The sequence below is a fragment of the Lathyrus oleraceus genome, chromosome 4 (assembly GCF_024323335.1).
Source record: "Lathyrus oleraceus cultivar Zhongwan6 chromosome 4, CAAS_Psat_ZW6_1.0, whole genome shotgun sequence".
NCBI lineage: Eukaryota > Viridiplantae > Streptophyta > Magnoliopsida > Fabales > Fabaceae > Lathyrus > Lathyrus oleraceus.
In genome coordinates, this window is record NC_066582.1 from 494341261 (window position 1) to 494357588 (window position 16328).

The following is a 16328-nucleotide window of genomic DNA, read 5'->3' on the forward strand; positions in this document are numbered from 1 at the left end:
TAAGCACACCATTCACTAACAATGTCTCTCACCTTACATGAGCAGGTCCACAAAACCATCAAAAAACACCACCGTATAAGGCTTCTCGCCGCCATGGATAAGCCATAACCACCATACAACATAATATACCTATTAAGGCCTCTGTGTCCCCCTGTAGTTGTAGTAGGAATATGCACACTTATACTTTTGGACAATTATAACACACACACACATACACACTCACTCACGCACGCGCACACACATACACACACACACACACTCACTCACATACACACCCACTCACGCACGCGCACACATATACACACACACACACACACTCACTCACGCACGCGCGCACACACACACACACACGCGCACATACACATACTCACGCGCACACACACACGCACATGCTCGTGCCCCCCACCCACCCACACACACATTCACACTCACACACACACGCACATACATACCCACCCACATACATACAGACGCACATGCATGCGCACACATGCACACACACATGGCCATACACCCCCACACACGCATGCACACATCCCCTAACACATATGCACATACTCATACACAGGTGCACACCCACATACACGCACACTCACCCACACATATAAGCACACACAATCTCCCCCCAGAGATAACCTATGTCCCATTAGTGAAATTCTAATTTAAAACTTAGAAACCTTTATTAAAAAAGGAAAAATTTGAAGCTTTTAAGTAATAAGACCGAACTAATTAAAACATATAACTTCACATATATATGCTTCCAATATATTTTACATAGAGCTTGACACACCTAAGACTAGTGGCACCACCACGTAGATAACATTTAAAAGAAAAATACAAGGTTATGGAAAATAAATCAATTGAAGTAACTCAATAAGCAATTAAGTCTCATAACATAAAACATGGTGATGGAAAATGCCTTCAACATTAACAACCTCACTGATAATATCAAATGATAAAACAAATCATTCACCCTCCGAATGTTATAGATTATAGAAACTAAATCTAAATATCGCATAAATGGGAAAAGAAGAATAGTCTCAACGCCACCCTTCAGCCTCTATGCAGCTACTTAGTTACCTGTTCATCTGTACCCCAAGAAGGAGCACATAACCACACAAACAACAAAGGGGTGAGAATACACTCGAAATGTGTAATGGTGCAAAAGTATGCGAGGGTATCCTAAACAAACATCAATAGTTATTCAACACGATTCTTTTGCATACCCAGAAAAGTATTCTCAATCACCAATATCAACATAACCATTCAATACATATGCAATAATGAATGAAATGTAATAAACACCATGACTCTATAATGCATGGGCACCATCGTGGACAACACATGTCCATCTCGCTCCTGAATTCACACCTTAGAACTATAACATACAAAATCACTACTATTAACATAAGTAACCCTTCACTGATTCCCAACTGGAACCAACAACTCGCTCCTGAATCCACACCACTAAACTAGAGTACACCAAAACTGGACCGAAGTCTGTACACCATGATACATGATTCTTAATAACATGCAATATCACAAGTTATCACTATAATTATGCATAACATCATATCAGTTGTTTAATTCAATAATAACCAACACCAAAATATCTCCAAATTATGCCTAAACAGCAGCCTATTGGCAGAAAAACTACAAACGTTGAAACCAACATTCAATTCCAAGCGAAAGAGAAAATGACACTCATTTTGGAAGCGTGATAGGTTACATGTCACCAAAGTGACGCCCGTCACATCTCACTCCACCTCATACATCATCACTATAACGCTTGTCCCATAAAATTGTACTTGGGGACCTTGACGGTTTACCCGTCAGACAACAGACTCCCGTCAACGCCTCAAAGGCCATGATGACGACCTGGTCGTCATTAGGTGACGCCCATCACCCTTAAGTAGAAGATAAAACTGCGTTTTTGGCAATGGAGTTCAACTCATAACTCCGATTTTCCCTTCCCAGACCCCTAATCAAACATCAAAATCAGGGAAATTAACATCTAACATCAATATATCATACAACTATCGATTAACATGCATTTTATCGATTTAATCATGGATTTAACATACTTTGTTCATCAAAATCACCACACGCATAGAAACACCAATGAATACCAATATCAACAACAATAACACACAATTTCAATGGCAAAATAATACACAAAATTCACACAATGAATCATATAATCCATGTTATCACGTAATTTAAATGATGCCCATCAATCATTCACCAAGAAGGGAAATTTAGGGAAAATCTAATGGGATTAAGGATTTCTATATACCCAATCACGCATTCTACACCATATTAGGAGTAATCCCACATTACCTTAGATTTTCCAGCAAAAACACCTTCAAGCTCTATCGATGGAGGTTCTCCTAAGCCATAGCCTTGTCCCAATTTTATTTTACGTACTCATTTCTCCTAAAAAACTCTACTAACCATTATTTATTAGTAACCTAATTCTTCTTAAAATTATGCTTCCCACTATGCCATCACTTATTCCTCTATTCACCTTGATACCGTTCTTAATTCTAATTTTATTTTAATATTACTAATAATATATTCCTCATTATTTTTCTAATTTTATGTCTACCACTCAAAACCTCATAAATGAATACTACCCATCCAAACACCACCCAATGTACCTAGAAATTGATCTAAGTAATTAAATACACACAAGTTTAATCAAATAAATAAATTAGAAAACCTGGGTGTTAAAAGCTATGCCTCAGATGAGAAGTCATGTGAGGTATGCGTTTAAGTCGTATTAGAATCGCATAAATGCATTAAGGTTGTTTTGGATACACATTCACATATTTCATCTTTGTTACCCTTGTCTTGAGCATTATATATATTTAATAAACAACCTATATAATAAATATTTAATGTATTTTTAATATTTGAGGCCCCCAAATTTTTGAGGCCCTGTGCGGTGGCACACCTCGCACATCCACAGGGTCGGCCTTATATATATATATATATATATATAATATATATATATATATATATATATATATATATATATATATATATATATATATATATATATATATATATATATATATATATATATATATATATATATATATATATATAACTTGCTACAAAGAAACAATGAAAATGTTAGGTAAATAAACCTTTAATGGAGACTCTGTTATGGTCAATCGTCACCTTGAGTCTTTGGCTGTTTTCATTCTCCGTAGCTTCATGATGGGTGCACTTTCCTTTTACAAGGCATCTTATTTGGTTGGATGGGGTGTCGAGGTACACCGCTTTGTATCTAATCGCCGGTGTGTCATTGAATGGTTTGCTTCACCGGGGTCGTAGCTTGAGGACGATTGTTGAAACTTTAGGCTCCTCGAATTTCTTTGTCTAATGCTTGGACGAGGCACATTTCCAATCACAGGTACTGAGTGTTCCAAACCTAATATTTCTCCAAAGCGGGTATCTGCCTCAAGTGGTCGGTAAGAGGTTGACAATTTTCTCACGAGTGATCCGACATTGTGGTCGGCTTTACCAGGTCTCAGAGGATGGTCAGGTGAAAGCGAAACTCATTGGGATGAGAACTCTTCGATCTTTATGAATGAAGCTTGGTCTGCTCTTACGATCTGATGGTTTTCTCTCACGCTGGTGATGTTGGATGATGTCGGGCAATGGATCAAAGGTGAGTGCCAACCCAAAACGCTTATGGAAGGGAATTCCTCCCTTTGTTATCATAACCCTAGACCACTCTCAAACTATTCATGGGGATTCATGTCTCGGTGGAAAGTGTCGTGTTCAGTGGGTAATTCGTGTCTGTGGTCTCCTTGCAACCAGAGTTCATGATATCTTTCTACCAACTCACTTGGCGATCCTCTACTCTTTAATCCAGTCCGAACCCAGTGCATCAAATGGAAATGTTGTGGTGCCTATGAGTGACACCCTTATACTGGATTGGTGCTCGACATTACTATGAACTTGTGGTATCTGGGTGTGATTAACTATGAAGTTGTTGTATCTTTGATGTCTCCATGGTAAGTACCCAGGTAGCGGTGAGAAGTATGAGCAATGTTAGATTCAAAGGTGGATTGTGGATATCTAGCTTGGCCTTTTTGGAAATTGCCTCCAGACCCCGACATAAACCTAATATGGATTTGAGATTCTTCCTTCTGTTATTTTTGCGGAGTTCTTGAGAGAATCAGATACCTGGATTATAGGAATTGAAGCGGAAGCGATGACTAGTTGAATCGACTACGACATATCTCTGCGTTCTCTTTTGAACGACCTCGATTGTGAGATTTAAGGAAGTTGCTAACCATGGAGTTGGAGAACGATCGTGAATTTGCGGATAACGTAGAAATCAAAAGTTGTTTCGTTATTGATTTGGTGACCTAAAGAGGTTGCGAATTAGTAAATTGGAGATTAAATATGAAATTGTTGAAATCGTAGGAATAAAAAGTCGTTACTGTTCTGTTCGGAAATAAAAAATGGATTAAGTTGAAAAACTGATGATCTTGAATAGTGGCTCCGATCTCCTTTACGATGGCGCATAAATAGACTTGCATGGTTAACACTCCAGCGTCCAAGTTTGTTTAACATTTAAGATGAATGTAATAAAAAATGGAGATTAGAAATTATATGTTGCTATTAGTGTGTGAACTAATTTTATAGTTTAGATAAAGTGAAATGGATTTTAAATAGATTGAACTTTTGACCGATCCAAAATAATATATATACCTTTACACCCGTCATGAGAGTAATAATATAAATATAAAAAGTATTTTAAAAATTAAGTGATTGTTATGCAATCAATAAATTAAGTAAATATTGAATTCATCAATAATATTAAATTTAAATCCTTTTTCAATAATTTTTGGTCGGGTATTAACCTCTTTATTTTTATATAAGCGATTTTTGAAATAACCAATGTAATTTTTTTTTTTGATTCTCTCACAGTTTTATGATTTCCCTATTTTGATCGCTTAAGAAATCCAATCATAAAAAATATGATATGATCGATTTTTTTTTATAATTTTTTTAGTAACGTGAATTGTCAAATTAATATATTTTTTTAAAATTTATTATTTTTTATTAAATTTATAGTTTTTTCTTTAAATCAGAAAATTTAATAATTAAAAATTCAAAATTTTGCAAAAAAAAATTGAACTCAAGACCCCTCCTTCCCATCCCTAACACCTACTAGTGGATCATATAACTTTCATTATATTTTTATTCCACTTAAATATAATATTGCATACTTAATTTCTTTGATTAAAATAAATATATTTTTAATATTTTGATTAATCTTTTATTTTAATTAAATTGAATATATTTACTCAGTTAACTAATATTTAAATATTTTAATTATTAATTAATTTTATTAAATAATAATTATATTTTAAAGATTTAATTTTAAATGATTAAATAGTAATTAATAAAATGGAATTAATTAATTAATAAATAGTAATTAATTCTCATTTAATAACATGTAATTGTTAAATATTTAAAATAGTAATTATTTAAACTAATAAATATTAATAAATATATTAAATTAATATTAATTAAAAATAATTAATTTAAATATTTAAATATAAATATATTATTTAAATTAAGTTATTAATCGAATTATGATTAATTTAAATTAATTTAAGATATTTATTGAATATATTTTAATGGATTTAATTGGAATACATTCACAATGTAATAAGATTTTACATCGTGAGTTAATCATAAATATTGGATATTAAAATAAATTTAATTTTTATTTTAAAAATTTATAAAGTAATACAAACGGGTGATTATGATGAATTGACCATGTAAATCTTTTTATATTGATAGTGTATAGTAATTAATATTTATATTTATTTATATTTTAATTAAATATATTTATAAGACACGAGAGAATCTTCAATAGGGACGTAAAAATTTAATTTTTTAAAATTTTTTTGAGGTTTAAAATAGGGAATTCTTCGTATGAAAAAATTTAAATTCTTTTACAATTTTTTGTAAAAATAAAAAGTGCCCTTATGACTCATGATAAATAAATATTAACTATTTTTGATTGAATTTCAATGGTGAAAATCCATTTTTAAGTATTAAGATAAGAAAAATCTAAGATTTTTTTTTACTAAAACTAAAATCTTCAAATAAAAAAGACATGATAAATTTGGTAAGCAAAATATTAGCACAAAGACAGTATAACTTGACGACTTATCCAAACATGAATACTTTGGTGAACTGAATATAAAAGGCAAAAAAATTACTTATAAATTTAACTTATGTAAAAAATTTGAATTTATCCAAACAGATATATTTAGAATATTAATTTAATAATTATAAATGACTTTTATTTATATTTAAGATTATTGTAATTTTTTATATATTTGAGATCGGAAGAAGTAATTATTTTTTCCAATTAATTCATATCAGTTAGTAAACGTGATTTTCAGTCATTAATTTTTATTTAAATCTTTAAAATATATTTTTTAATAAATAGAAAATAAAATAATAATATTAAAAAATTGAATATGGTAAAAGATAAAAAAAATTGGAGTATGTGTTGAGTGTGAAGTGAATAGGTGTCACAAAAACCGCAAGTTCTCCACAAAAACCTACTCCTTCTTTTCTGTTTTGACCAACCTTAACCTTAACCTTTCACATTAACCTCTCTCTTCTCTCATCTCACTCTCTTCAATTTTCTCTCTCCTCAATTTTCTCTCTCCTCCACATTCTCCCTATTCTGGTCTCTCTTTCACTCTCGCTCCCATTCTTCTCTTCTTCTCTTCTTCTCCCTCCCCCTTCTTCTTCTTCTCCTCTCTATTCCTTTACATCACACTACTTCCCATCACCATTCGTCAAAACCCTAATTTCACTCTTCAGGTACTTACTTCACTCTCTCTTCTCTAATTCATCTTTTTCAATTAATCATGTTATTCTTGTTATTTTTGTCTTTGATTTTATCTTTTTTAACGCTTTCGTGGATCTGTGTCTTTGGATTTGCAGGAAGGTTTGAAGAAGAAGAATTTTTATAATTTTTCTTCTTTTGAGTTGTTTTAATTGTTTCTGAAAAATACTGTTTTGAGGGATTACAAGATTGGTATATATGTCCTTCAATCAATCAAAAACGGAAAAGAACGACGCCGCGTATCGAAAGTCCGGGCGATCGTCTAGCTTCAATCAGCAGAGAGGTCCTTCAGCCGCATATGGAAGGGGCAGCGGCGGGCCCGCGCCGTCCAACAACTCTGCTAATCCACTCTCCTCTAATAGGAGGTGAGTTAGGGTTTACTAATTTACCATTATTTGTGTGTTAGCTTGTTTTTAATTAATTTTCCATTATTTGGCTAGTTTTTATTTATGGAATAGTGTTGGTTGGTGTGGATTGGGAAACTGGGTTGCTTTGTAGAATTTGTCTGATTTTTAGGGTAAAAAAATCACTTTTACGGTCTTTCTTTTATTTATGGAATCAATGGATGAAGTTCTCACTCCATTTTAAGATAAAATGCTTCAACATAGGACACATAGGGTCATGCTAACAGGTTACATGTTAAGGAATCAACAAAATATAAAATTTGGCTTGAAAAAACAATTTTTTGTTTACTTTTCAATAAAGTGAATAAGCAATTTTCAATACTTTTCTATATTTAGCTCACTAGAAACTATCAAAGCCTAGGACACATGTTAGCATTTCCCTAAGAAAAATTGCTGTAACAATATGAATTTGTGAAAACTTACTATTTTGCTATTTTAGCAAAGTAATAAAAATCCTTGTTTTGTTCCATGTAATTTGATGATTTTTTATTTTGTTTAACAGTTATCTTCGCTCTGTTCCTATTTTATTGATTATTTGTGTTGTGTGTGTCAGTTTTAACAAGAAGTCTAATAATGCACAAGGTGGGCAATATAGGGTGAACCCTTCCCAAGTGAATTCAACAGAGTCAAACAGTGCTTCTGCTGCTCGAACCCTACATAATGGTACTCATGTACAACCACATTTGCATGGTAAGCTTTACCATGAGTTTTTATTAAATTTTAAAAAATGTCTCATTCTTCTTTTCATTGGTTTTTGGTGTCTGGTTATGGTGTTCGGTAAAAGGTTACTCCGGCGGTAGAATATGCAAATAATGTTTTTGTTTGTGTTTGGTAAATTATGGTTGTGTTTGTATATGTAATTCATTAGTTTACGTGGTAGGATAGGAGCATCTGATGGGCCGGTTGCAAAGGCATCTGAATCAACTGTTGCACAGAGGAGCCCTAGAGTTGTTCCAAATCCAACTTCTCAACCACCTCCCGTGAGCTCTGATAAAACCGCTCCTACAGGCCCTGCTAAGGGTATGTTAGTCTTGTAGGTTTATCTTGTGGTACATTAGATGTGGATTAACTCTTATTTTTTTGTGCTAATTGTAGATTGGGTCACATGAATGCGTGCTGACAATTTGATTTGTTTGTCATTAGTTGTTTTATGTTTGCTTTGGCTGTGATAGTTGAGTAATCTAAATATTTGTCTTTCTCAGGAGATGCATCAAAGGCATTCCCTTTTCAGTTTGGATCGATTGTTCCTGGCTTTATGAATGGAGTGGCTGTAAGTTCTGCTATATTATTGTTAAATGTTTGGTTTATATGTGTTCAATTGAATTGTAGGGTGAATGAATGATGCTGTTATTGTAACATGCAGATTCCCGCTCGTACAAGCTCAGCTCCTCCTAATTTAGATGAGCAGAAGCGTGATCAGGTATACACTTTTATTCTTTTTGTCACTTTCTCCCTGATATCCATACTTCTGTATAGTTTTGGATGGAGTTAGTGCCACTTCCCAATGCTTCCAAAGGAATGATATGAATGGATATTGTTTTTGGAAATGAATCTAAAAGAGAAGGTCATAGCAAGTTTTCTCTACACGAAGTTAGCTCGCTTAATGTGTTTTCACTTTTCATAGCAAGTTTTTGCCTGATTATATTCTCTAAAACTTTCAGGCTCATCATGACTCTGTTAGATCTGTGCCTTCAGTGCCAATACCTCCTGTTCCAAAGCAGCAGCAGCAACAGCAACAACCACCTAGGAATGATTCAGGTGTAACTGAGAAATCTAATGCCAGGGAGACTAATCTGGGGACTAAGGCTAAGAAGGACCCTCAAGTTCCAGCTTTGATCCCGGCAAGCCAGATGCTGAAGCCTTCTGTTGTTCCTGCACCTGGGATTTCAATGTCTACATCATTTCAGCAGTCACATGCATCTTTACAGTTTGGTGGTCCTAATCCACAGATTCAATCTCAGGGGATGTCCTCGACACCCCTCCATCTTCCTATACCAATGCCTATACCAATGGGGAACGTTGCACAAGTGCAACCGCCGGTTTTTGTTCCTGGTCTGCAGCCTCATCCAATGCACCCTCACGGGATCATGCATTCAGGCCATAACTTAAATTTCGCTCATCAAATGGGCCATCAGATGCCCCATCAAATGAGCAACATGGGCATTGGCATCAGCCCTCAATATCCCCAGCATCAGGCTGGAAAATATACTCGGAAAACTACTACAGTCAAAATAACTCATCCTGAAACGCACGAAGAGCTCAGGCTTGATAAAAGGGCAGGTGGATATTCAGATGGTGGGTCATCTGGTGCAAGGTCACATCCTAATGTACCTTCCCAATCCCAACCTGTTAAATCCGTTGCCGTTTCTCAGCCTACAAATTATCATCCTTATAGTTCCAGTCCTCCCTATTACCAACCTTCTAGTTCTCTTCCATTAACAAGTAGCCAGATAACTCCCAACGCTCAGCCACCAATATTTAATTATCCTGTGCACAATGGTCCACAAAATGTGGCTTTCGTTAATTCACCGTCTCTTAGTTCTCTGCCAGTTAATCAAATAAGCCCTCCTATTCCTAGCATCGCTGAACCCCCCATTGCAGAACGTTCTCGTCAGGTGCCTAATGTGACGGCATCAGCTTCAACAGGGGTTGCTTCCGTGACTATTAAACCAAATGGCGTGTCTGCTGTTAAGGACTCGTCGTTGACTAATTCTAGTGTTTGCAGTGTCCAAAATACCGAGGCTCGTAGTTCAGCATCTTGTGATGCCAGTTCCCCTTTACCCCAAAAAGGGAATGAAGCTTTCTCAGAAATCTCTACGCAACAGTCTAAATCTTCTGAGGAAATTTTGCCAAAACAATCTGCTGAATCTCTTGTTGTCACTGCTGATAAGGTTACAGTGCTACCTACGTCAGCTGTGACCGAGGATTCTGTTTCTGTTGTGACAAATAATGAAGCCAGCACGAGGGAACCCATTAGTCGGTCCAACTCTTTGAAGGATAACCAGAAGAAACCTGGGAAAAAAGGCCAATCATCTAAAGATCAGGTATACATTTGAATTATTTTTAACTCATTATTTGGGTGTCGGTATAATTGAATATATAGTGCATGTACTTTTCAACTTTTCCCGCAGGTTTCTTTGCAATCTCCTACTGTGGCTATTATGCCGTCTCGAGCTGTTGACAGTGATATATCTGAATCTGGGGTTTCCACACCTGTAGGAAGTGAAACAGACCATTCTCCTTCAGTTATTGCTCAAGTGGCTGATAGTTTGAGTAATCATAAGCATGATCTGATAGATGAATCTTCCGAAGGTTAGAATCATTATAAAATGATGAACTTCCTCTTGATAAATTCCAAAAATATATTAAGTGTGACTATAAAATTTAAACAAACTGAAAATATGCTGCAAATTTAAGCACCGAGGTCTTAACCTTTAAAACAATACAGAAAGGACAGGAAGCATATGCTAGTTAAGTCAGAAGGTGACAGGATAGGCAATAATTTGGGTGCATCTTACATCTACTGCATTGAGTTCTAGTCATGTCTCTTTAGGTAGAAATGATAGTATAGTTTCTAATGGATATTTTTGTTGAAATTTTGAAGCAGATCTTCAGTCTGCTGATTTACCAGAAACAACAGCAAAGGAAATCAATGATAGTGCAGAGAATGCATGCAGCGACTCAATGTCAGTTTCAGGTACCAAGGATACACCAAATTTAGAACCAAATAAGGTGAAAACTACATCTAAAGGGAAGAAGAAACTAAAAGTGATTCTCCAGAAAGCAGATGCTGCCGGGTCAACTTCTGATCTTTATAATGCATACAAAGGACCTGAGGAAAAGAAAGAAACTGTTTCAATTTCAGAGAGCATAGAAAGTGAATCTACATCTGAAGGGTTAAAGCAGTTATCTGCAGATTCTGCTCAGTTAGATGCTACCGTAAGGGAGAAATGTGGTCACTCTAAAGTTGAACCTGATGACTGGGAGGATGCAGCTGACATGTCTACAAAAATTGAAGTTGATGATAAATCTCAACAGGTTATTGATGGAAGTGGAAGTACAGCAAAAAAGTATTCACGTGATTTTCTTTTGAAATTCGCAGAGCAATGCATTAGTCTTCCTGAAGGTTTTGAAATTACGGCAGACATAGCTGATGTTTTGGTTAGTGCTAATATTAGTAACTCTCGTGATTCACATCCTAGTCCTGGAAGAACTGGAGACAGGTCAAGGATGGAACGCCGTGGTAATGTTGTGGCTGAGGAAGACAGATGGAATAAAGGTTCTAATTCTTTTCATTCTGGGCGTGGTATGGATGTCACTGGTAGTAATGGTGGACCTCGACATGGCCAAGGAGGAGGTAGTTATGGTGTTTTAAGAAATCCTCGTGGACCGGCACCCCTCCAATATACCGGGGGAATCCTTGGTGGGCCAATGCAAACTGTGGGAAATCAGGGTGGAATGCAAAGAAGTAGCCCTGATGGGGAGAGGTGGCAGCGTTCTCCTAGCTTCCAGCAGAGGGGCTTAATTCCTTCTCCCCAGTCTCCCTTACAGATGATGCACAGGGCCGAGAAGAAGTATGAAGTAGGTAAAGTCTCGGATGCGGAAGAGGCAAAGCAGAGGCAACTGAAGGCTATCTTGAACAAACTAACTCCTCAGAATTTCGATAGACTTTTTGAACAAGTAAAAGCAGTTAATATTGACAATGCAGTCACTCTCACTGGTGTCATCTCACAAATCTTCGAGAAGGCTCTGATGGAACCTACCTTCTGTGAAATGTATGCCAACTTCTGCTCACATCTGGCTTCTGAATTACCCGATTTGAGTGAGGACAATGAAAAGATAACTTTTAAAAGGTTATTATTAAATAAATGCCAGGAGGAATTTGAGAGGGGTGAAAGAGAACAAGAAGAGGCAAATAAGGTTGACGAGGGAGAGGTCAAGCTGTCAAATGAAGAAAGGGAGCAAAGAAGAACAAAGGCAAGAAGACGCATGTTAGGAAATATCAGATTGATTGGAGAACTATATAAGAAGAAAATGTTGACAGAAAGGATAATGCACGAGTGTATCAAAAAGTTACTTGGTCAGTGTCAGGATCCTGATGAGGAAGATGTTGAAGCTTTGTGCAAGCTGATGAGTACTATTGGGGAGATGATTGACCATCCCAAAGCCAAGGAACATATGGATGTATATTTTGAAAGGTTGAAAATCTTATCAAACAACATGAATTTATCTTCTAGGGTGAGGTTTATGTTGAAGGATGTAATTGATTTGAGAAGGAATAGGTGGCAACAAAGGAGGAAAGTTGATGGTCCAAAGAAGATTGAAGAAGTGCACAGAGATGCTGTGCAAGAGAGGCAGGCTCAAGCTCAAGCTGGTAGGATGGGTCGTGGTATGGGTAACAATCAATCTGCAAGAAGGAACCCTATGGATTTTGGTCCTAGAGGATCATCTATGTTGTCTCCGCCTTCTCAGATGGGTGGACCGCGTGGGATGTCTTCTCCAGCCCGTGGATATGGTGTTTTACAAGATGCTCGTTTTGAAGAAAGGCAATCTTACGAGCCTCGGACTTTGTCAGTTAATTTACCTCAAAGACCGTTGGGTAATGATTCTATAACATTGGGACCCCAAGGTGGTCTTGCTAGGGGAATGTCCATCAGAGGATCAACAACAAATTCAAATATCTCAACACCAGATGTGCATTCTGGCCCTGGAGACTCTCACAGAATGCAGAGCGGTATTAATGGTTATAACAATTCATCTGAGCGCATGCCGCATGGCTCAAGGGAGGATCCTGCATCAAGATATATTTCAGACAGATCTTCAAGTCTAGCTGGATATGATCATTCAAATGCTCCAGACCATAATATAAACTATGGTAACAGAGACTTGAGGAATGATGATCGGAATCTTGGCAGACCTGTTGCAACTTCACCTCACCCTCAGTTGCAGGGGCCAGTTGTCTCCCAAAATGCTTCCTCAGAGAAGGTTTGGTCAGAGGAACGACTACGGGACATGTCCTTGTCAGCAATCAGAGAGTACTACAGGTACTGTTTTGTCTTTGTGGTGTTTCTATCTTTTTGGTTACAGCTTTTGTTTATCACAGTTTATCTCATGAAATTTGAGACCTACAAATGTTTATTACAGTTTAGCTGTTCATTTTATTTCATTTTGGATTAGGTTTCTATCACTATTTGGATATAGCTTTGTACCGTCTCATCAGTAAATGTGCTGGGGCAAATTATAATGTTTCATACCTTTATCAATCTTTTCGTTTATTTGCTTGTGTTTTTGGAATACAAGTGTTAATTAGTTGTTTGGTTTAGGGGGAAAACGAATTTACTACCTTAGTATTTCTTTTTGTAACTCTATAGTTTAAAAATAGGTCATGATTAGATTAAGTTAATTATTTCATAGCTTTCAATAATATGATTAATTCCCAAATGATTTTTTTAGAAAATGGTAAGCAAATTTTATGGAGTTAAATGCAGTTTCCCCCTAGTCTTTTTTTTGTCTTCCCTGTTCCTCGGAGGACTAAATTTCCCTTGATTGTTAATATCACAGTAATGGTTGGTTGGATGCCGCAAAGTGGCCTACCCACATTTTGAAAAGAGAAAGGAGATATACTTGAAATTGTTTGCTTTGCTAGATTGAATTCAGTTGTGTTGTGTACTTTAGATGCTTGTGATTTGTCACAAAATAAGTGCCCAAACCTGTCTAGTGCATGTCCATGCCAATGGAAATAGTTGTAGTAGAACTCCTGATGAAGAGTGTCTAAGAATGTCTAACACAAGTCTAATGCTGATGGTATTGGAAAACTGTTTGACACTCTGATACCTCAAGAAATAGACTTACGTGTCTGTGCTTCATGACACTGGTTATTGATGAGAACTGAGTTAAGTTTCATAGTATGCTGATTCTTACAGAAGGGCCTGTTTCTTTGTTAAATTTTAAGGTTCTTTTGTTTTTTATGTAGTGTTGCATGGGGAACTTATTTCCCATTTTTCTTGTGTATCAAAAGATTTGACTGAAATTTATGCAATTTTCAGTGCTAGAGATGTAAATGAGGTTGCTCAATGTATCAAAGATTTGAACTCTCCAAACTTTCATCCTTCCATGGTTTCTATCTGGGTGATAGACTCGTTTGAGAGAAAGAACACTGAAAGAGATCTTTTGGCCAAACTGCTTGTCAAACTTGGAAAATCTCAGGATGGCCTTTTGACTCAAACTCAGTTTATTGAAGGGTAAGCTTTATTTCACCATATATTGAGTAGTAGAGAGAATATTACACTTGTCATGATATTTTTTCCATGCTATGTTTTGGCCAGGTTCGAGATGGTTCTCAGTAATTTGGAGGATGATGTTAATGATGCCCCCAAGGCGCCAGAGTTTCTTGGCAATATTTTTGCAGAACTTATAACAGAGAGTTTAGTCGGTTTGAATGAGATTGGGCAGTTAATACACGATGGTGGAGTGGAGCCAGGCAGTCTCTTAAAATTTGGACTTGCAGCTGATGTTCTTGGAAGCACATTGGAGGCTATAAAACATGAGAAAGGGGACGTCGTTCTAAACGAGATCCAGACAAGCTCAAATTTGAAGTTGGAGTCTTTCCGACCACCTAATGATTCTAGTACATCAAGGAAGTTGGAGAAATTTATTTAGATAATAGTGATGCTCAATGTATGTTTTTTACATACATAAAGGGGGGAGATGAAAATGATTTTGTCATTGAGATATGAGTGGGGTGGAATGTTATAATATTATATGGGATTTCTTGTTTTAATCTTATTTCTCCTACATCTTCATTGCAATTGTAAAAGGCTCAATTAATCATCTGAATTTTTAGGCTGAAGCTACTATATCCATTTGGTATAGCCTTTTATTTATTTTTCTATTTTATGAATATCTTGCCATGCTTTTCAATGAAAACGGGTTGGGACAGACATTATGCCTTTCTTGATAACTTTTATACAACAAGTATTTATACGTTTACTTGTATTTTGTCCATTTTCTCCGAAACTAGTAAAAAAAGAGGAAGATAAAATCACAAGATTTGAACTTTTTGGTCAAAAATATGGTGAAGAATCAGTTTGTGTTGATTCATGGAGCTAGCTATGGTGCATGGTGTTGGTATAAAGTTTCAACCCTTCTAAAATCTGCTGGTCATGATGTTACAGCTTTGGACATGGCTTCTTGTGGTATCAACACAAAACAAGTCCAAGATATTTCTTCAATATCTTTGTTAACCTTCATGGAGTCATCAATGATTCCATTATCAGCATAGGGAGATGATTGAGAGAAGTGGTCCATATGCTGAAGTGAATGTCATCAATGATTCTGATCATATGGTCATATTCTCTAAACCTAAAGAACTTGGCTCTCTCTTACAACTGATTGCAAACAAATATTAATTTTTTTCTATTTGTGTGTACTTCTAACTTTTTTATTCTAAAATGAAAAAAGTATTGGCCATTTGGAGTTCATAAATCTTAATTAAATATTATTATAAGTAGGATTTGAATCCCACATTATTTTATCATTGATGTGTTAAATATAATTAGAAATTTATGTAATAAAAAATTGGTTATTTTGTAGTCATTGCAAAATCATTGCACACCATATTGATTATTATAAAATAATCAAAAAGGAAAATCTCAACACTGATGCAATTGATCCTACAAGACAAATTCAGTAGCATGAGCACATGGGAGTGCTCGGTAAGAATAAGGGTGTTACCAATGATGCTAAGGTCATTAACTTTGAAGGTTGGCATCTAAAGTAATTATAATATGAGGAAAAATAATCATCCTATAAATCAAGACGAGAGAATAGATAGAAATAAAACTCTTGATTTGTAATTTCTTGTGTCGAAGCAGGTTATTTGACAGAGATAAGAAAATGTCAAAATATTTATGTCGAAGTATGTTATTTGATAAGAGTTTGACTTAGGCTGATTTAGTAATTTTAGTTGAATTAGGTTAGTTAGAGTTTTGCTTAGTGAACAAGCAAATACGACCTATAAATAGAAA

The 16328-nt window shown here is 35.7% G+C and overlaps 1 protein-coding gene across 2 annotated transcripts; it reads left to right on the plus strand.

Moving 5' to 3' along the window:
- The first annotated feature begins 6620 nt into the window (after positions 1-6620).
- Positions 6621-15151, plus strand: LOC127076682 (eukaryotic translation initiation factor 4G). Of its 2 annotated transcripts, XM_051018396.1 has the most exons (11): positions 6621-6873; positions 6997-7263; positions 7856-7992; positions 8188-8322; positions 8505-8572; positions 8666-8722; positions 8964-10346; positions 10434-10614; positions 10910-13346; positions 14349-14543; positions 14628-15151. In XM_051018396.1, exons 2-11 carry the CDS (start codon positions 7097-7099, stop codon positions 14959-14961), a joined length of 5094 nt encoding a protein of 1697 aa, XP_050874353.1. In that variant the 5' UTR covers positions 6621-6873; positions 6997-7096; the 3' UTR covers positions 14962-15151. The 2 variants fall into 2 exon arrangements, with proteins under 2 accessions (XP_050874353.1, XP_050874354.1); XM_051018397.1 differs by lacking the exons at positions 6621-6873; positions 6997-7263 and having other exon boundaries at positions 8183-8322.
- The last annotated feature ends 1177 nt before the right edge of the window (positions 15152-16328 follow it).

Coding starts and splice junctions, on each gene's coding strand:
- LOC127076682 (XM_051018396.1), top strand. CDS start 7,097: ATGTCCTTCAATCAATCAAAAACGGAAAAGAACGACGCCGCGTATCGA. Junction 7,993..8,187: donor TGTACAACCACATTTGCATG/GTAAGCTTTACC, acceptor GTGGTAGGATAG/GAGCATCTGATGGGCCGGTT. Junction 10,347..10,433: donor GCCAATCATCTAAAGATCAG/GTATACATTTGA, acceptor CTTTTCCCGCAG/GTTTCTTTGCAATCTCCTAC.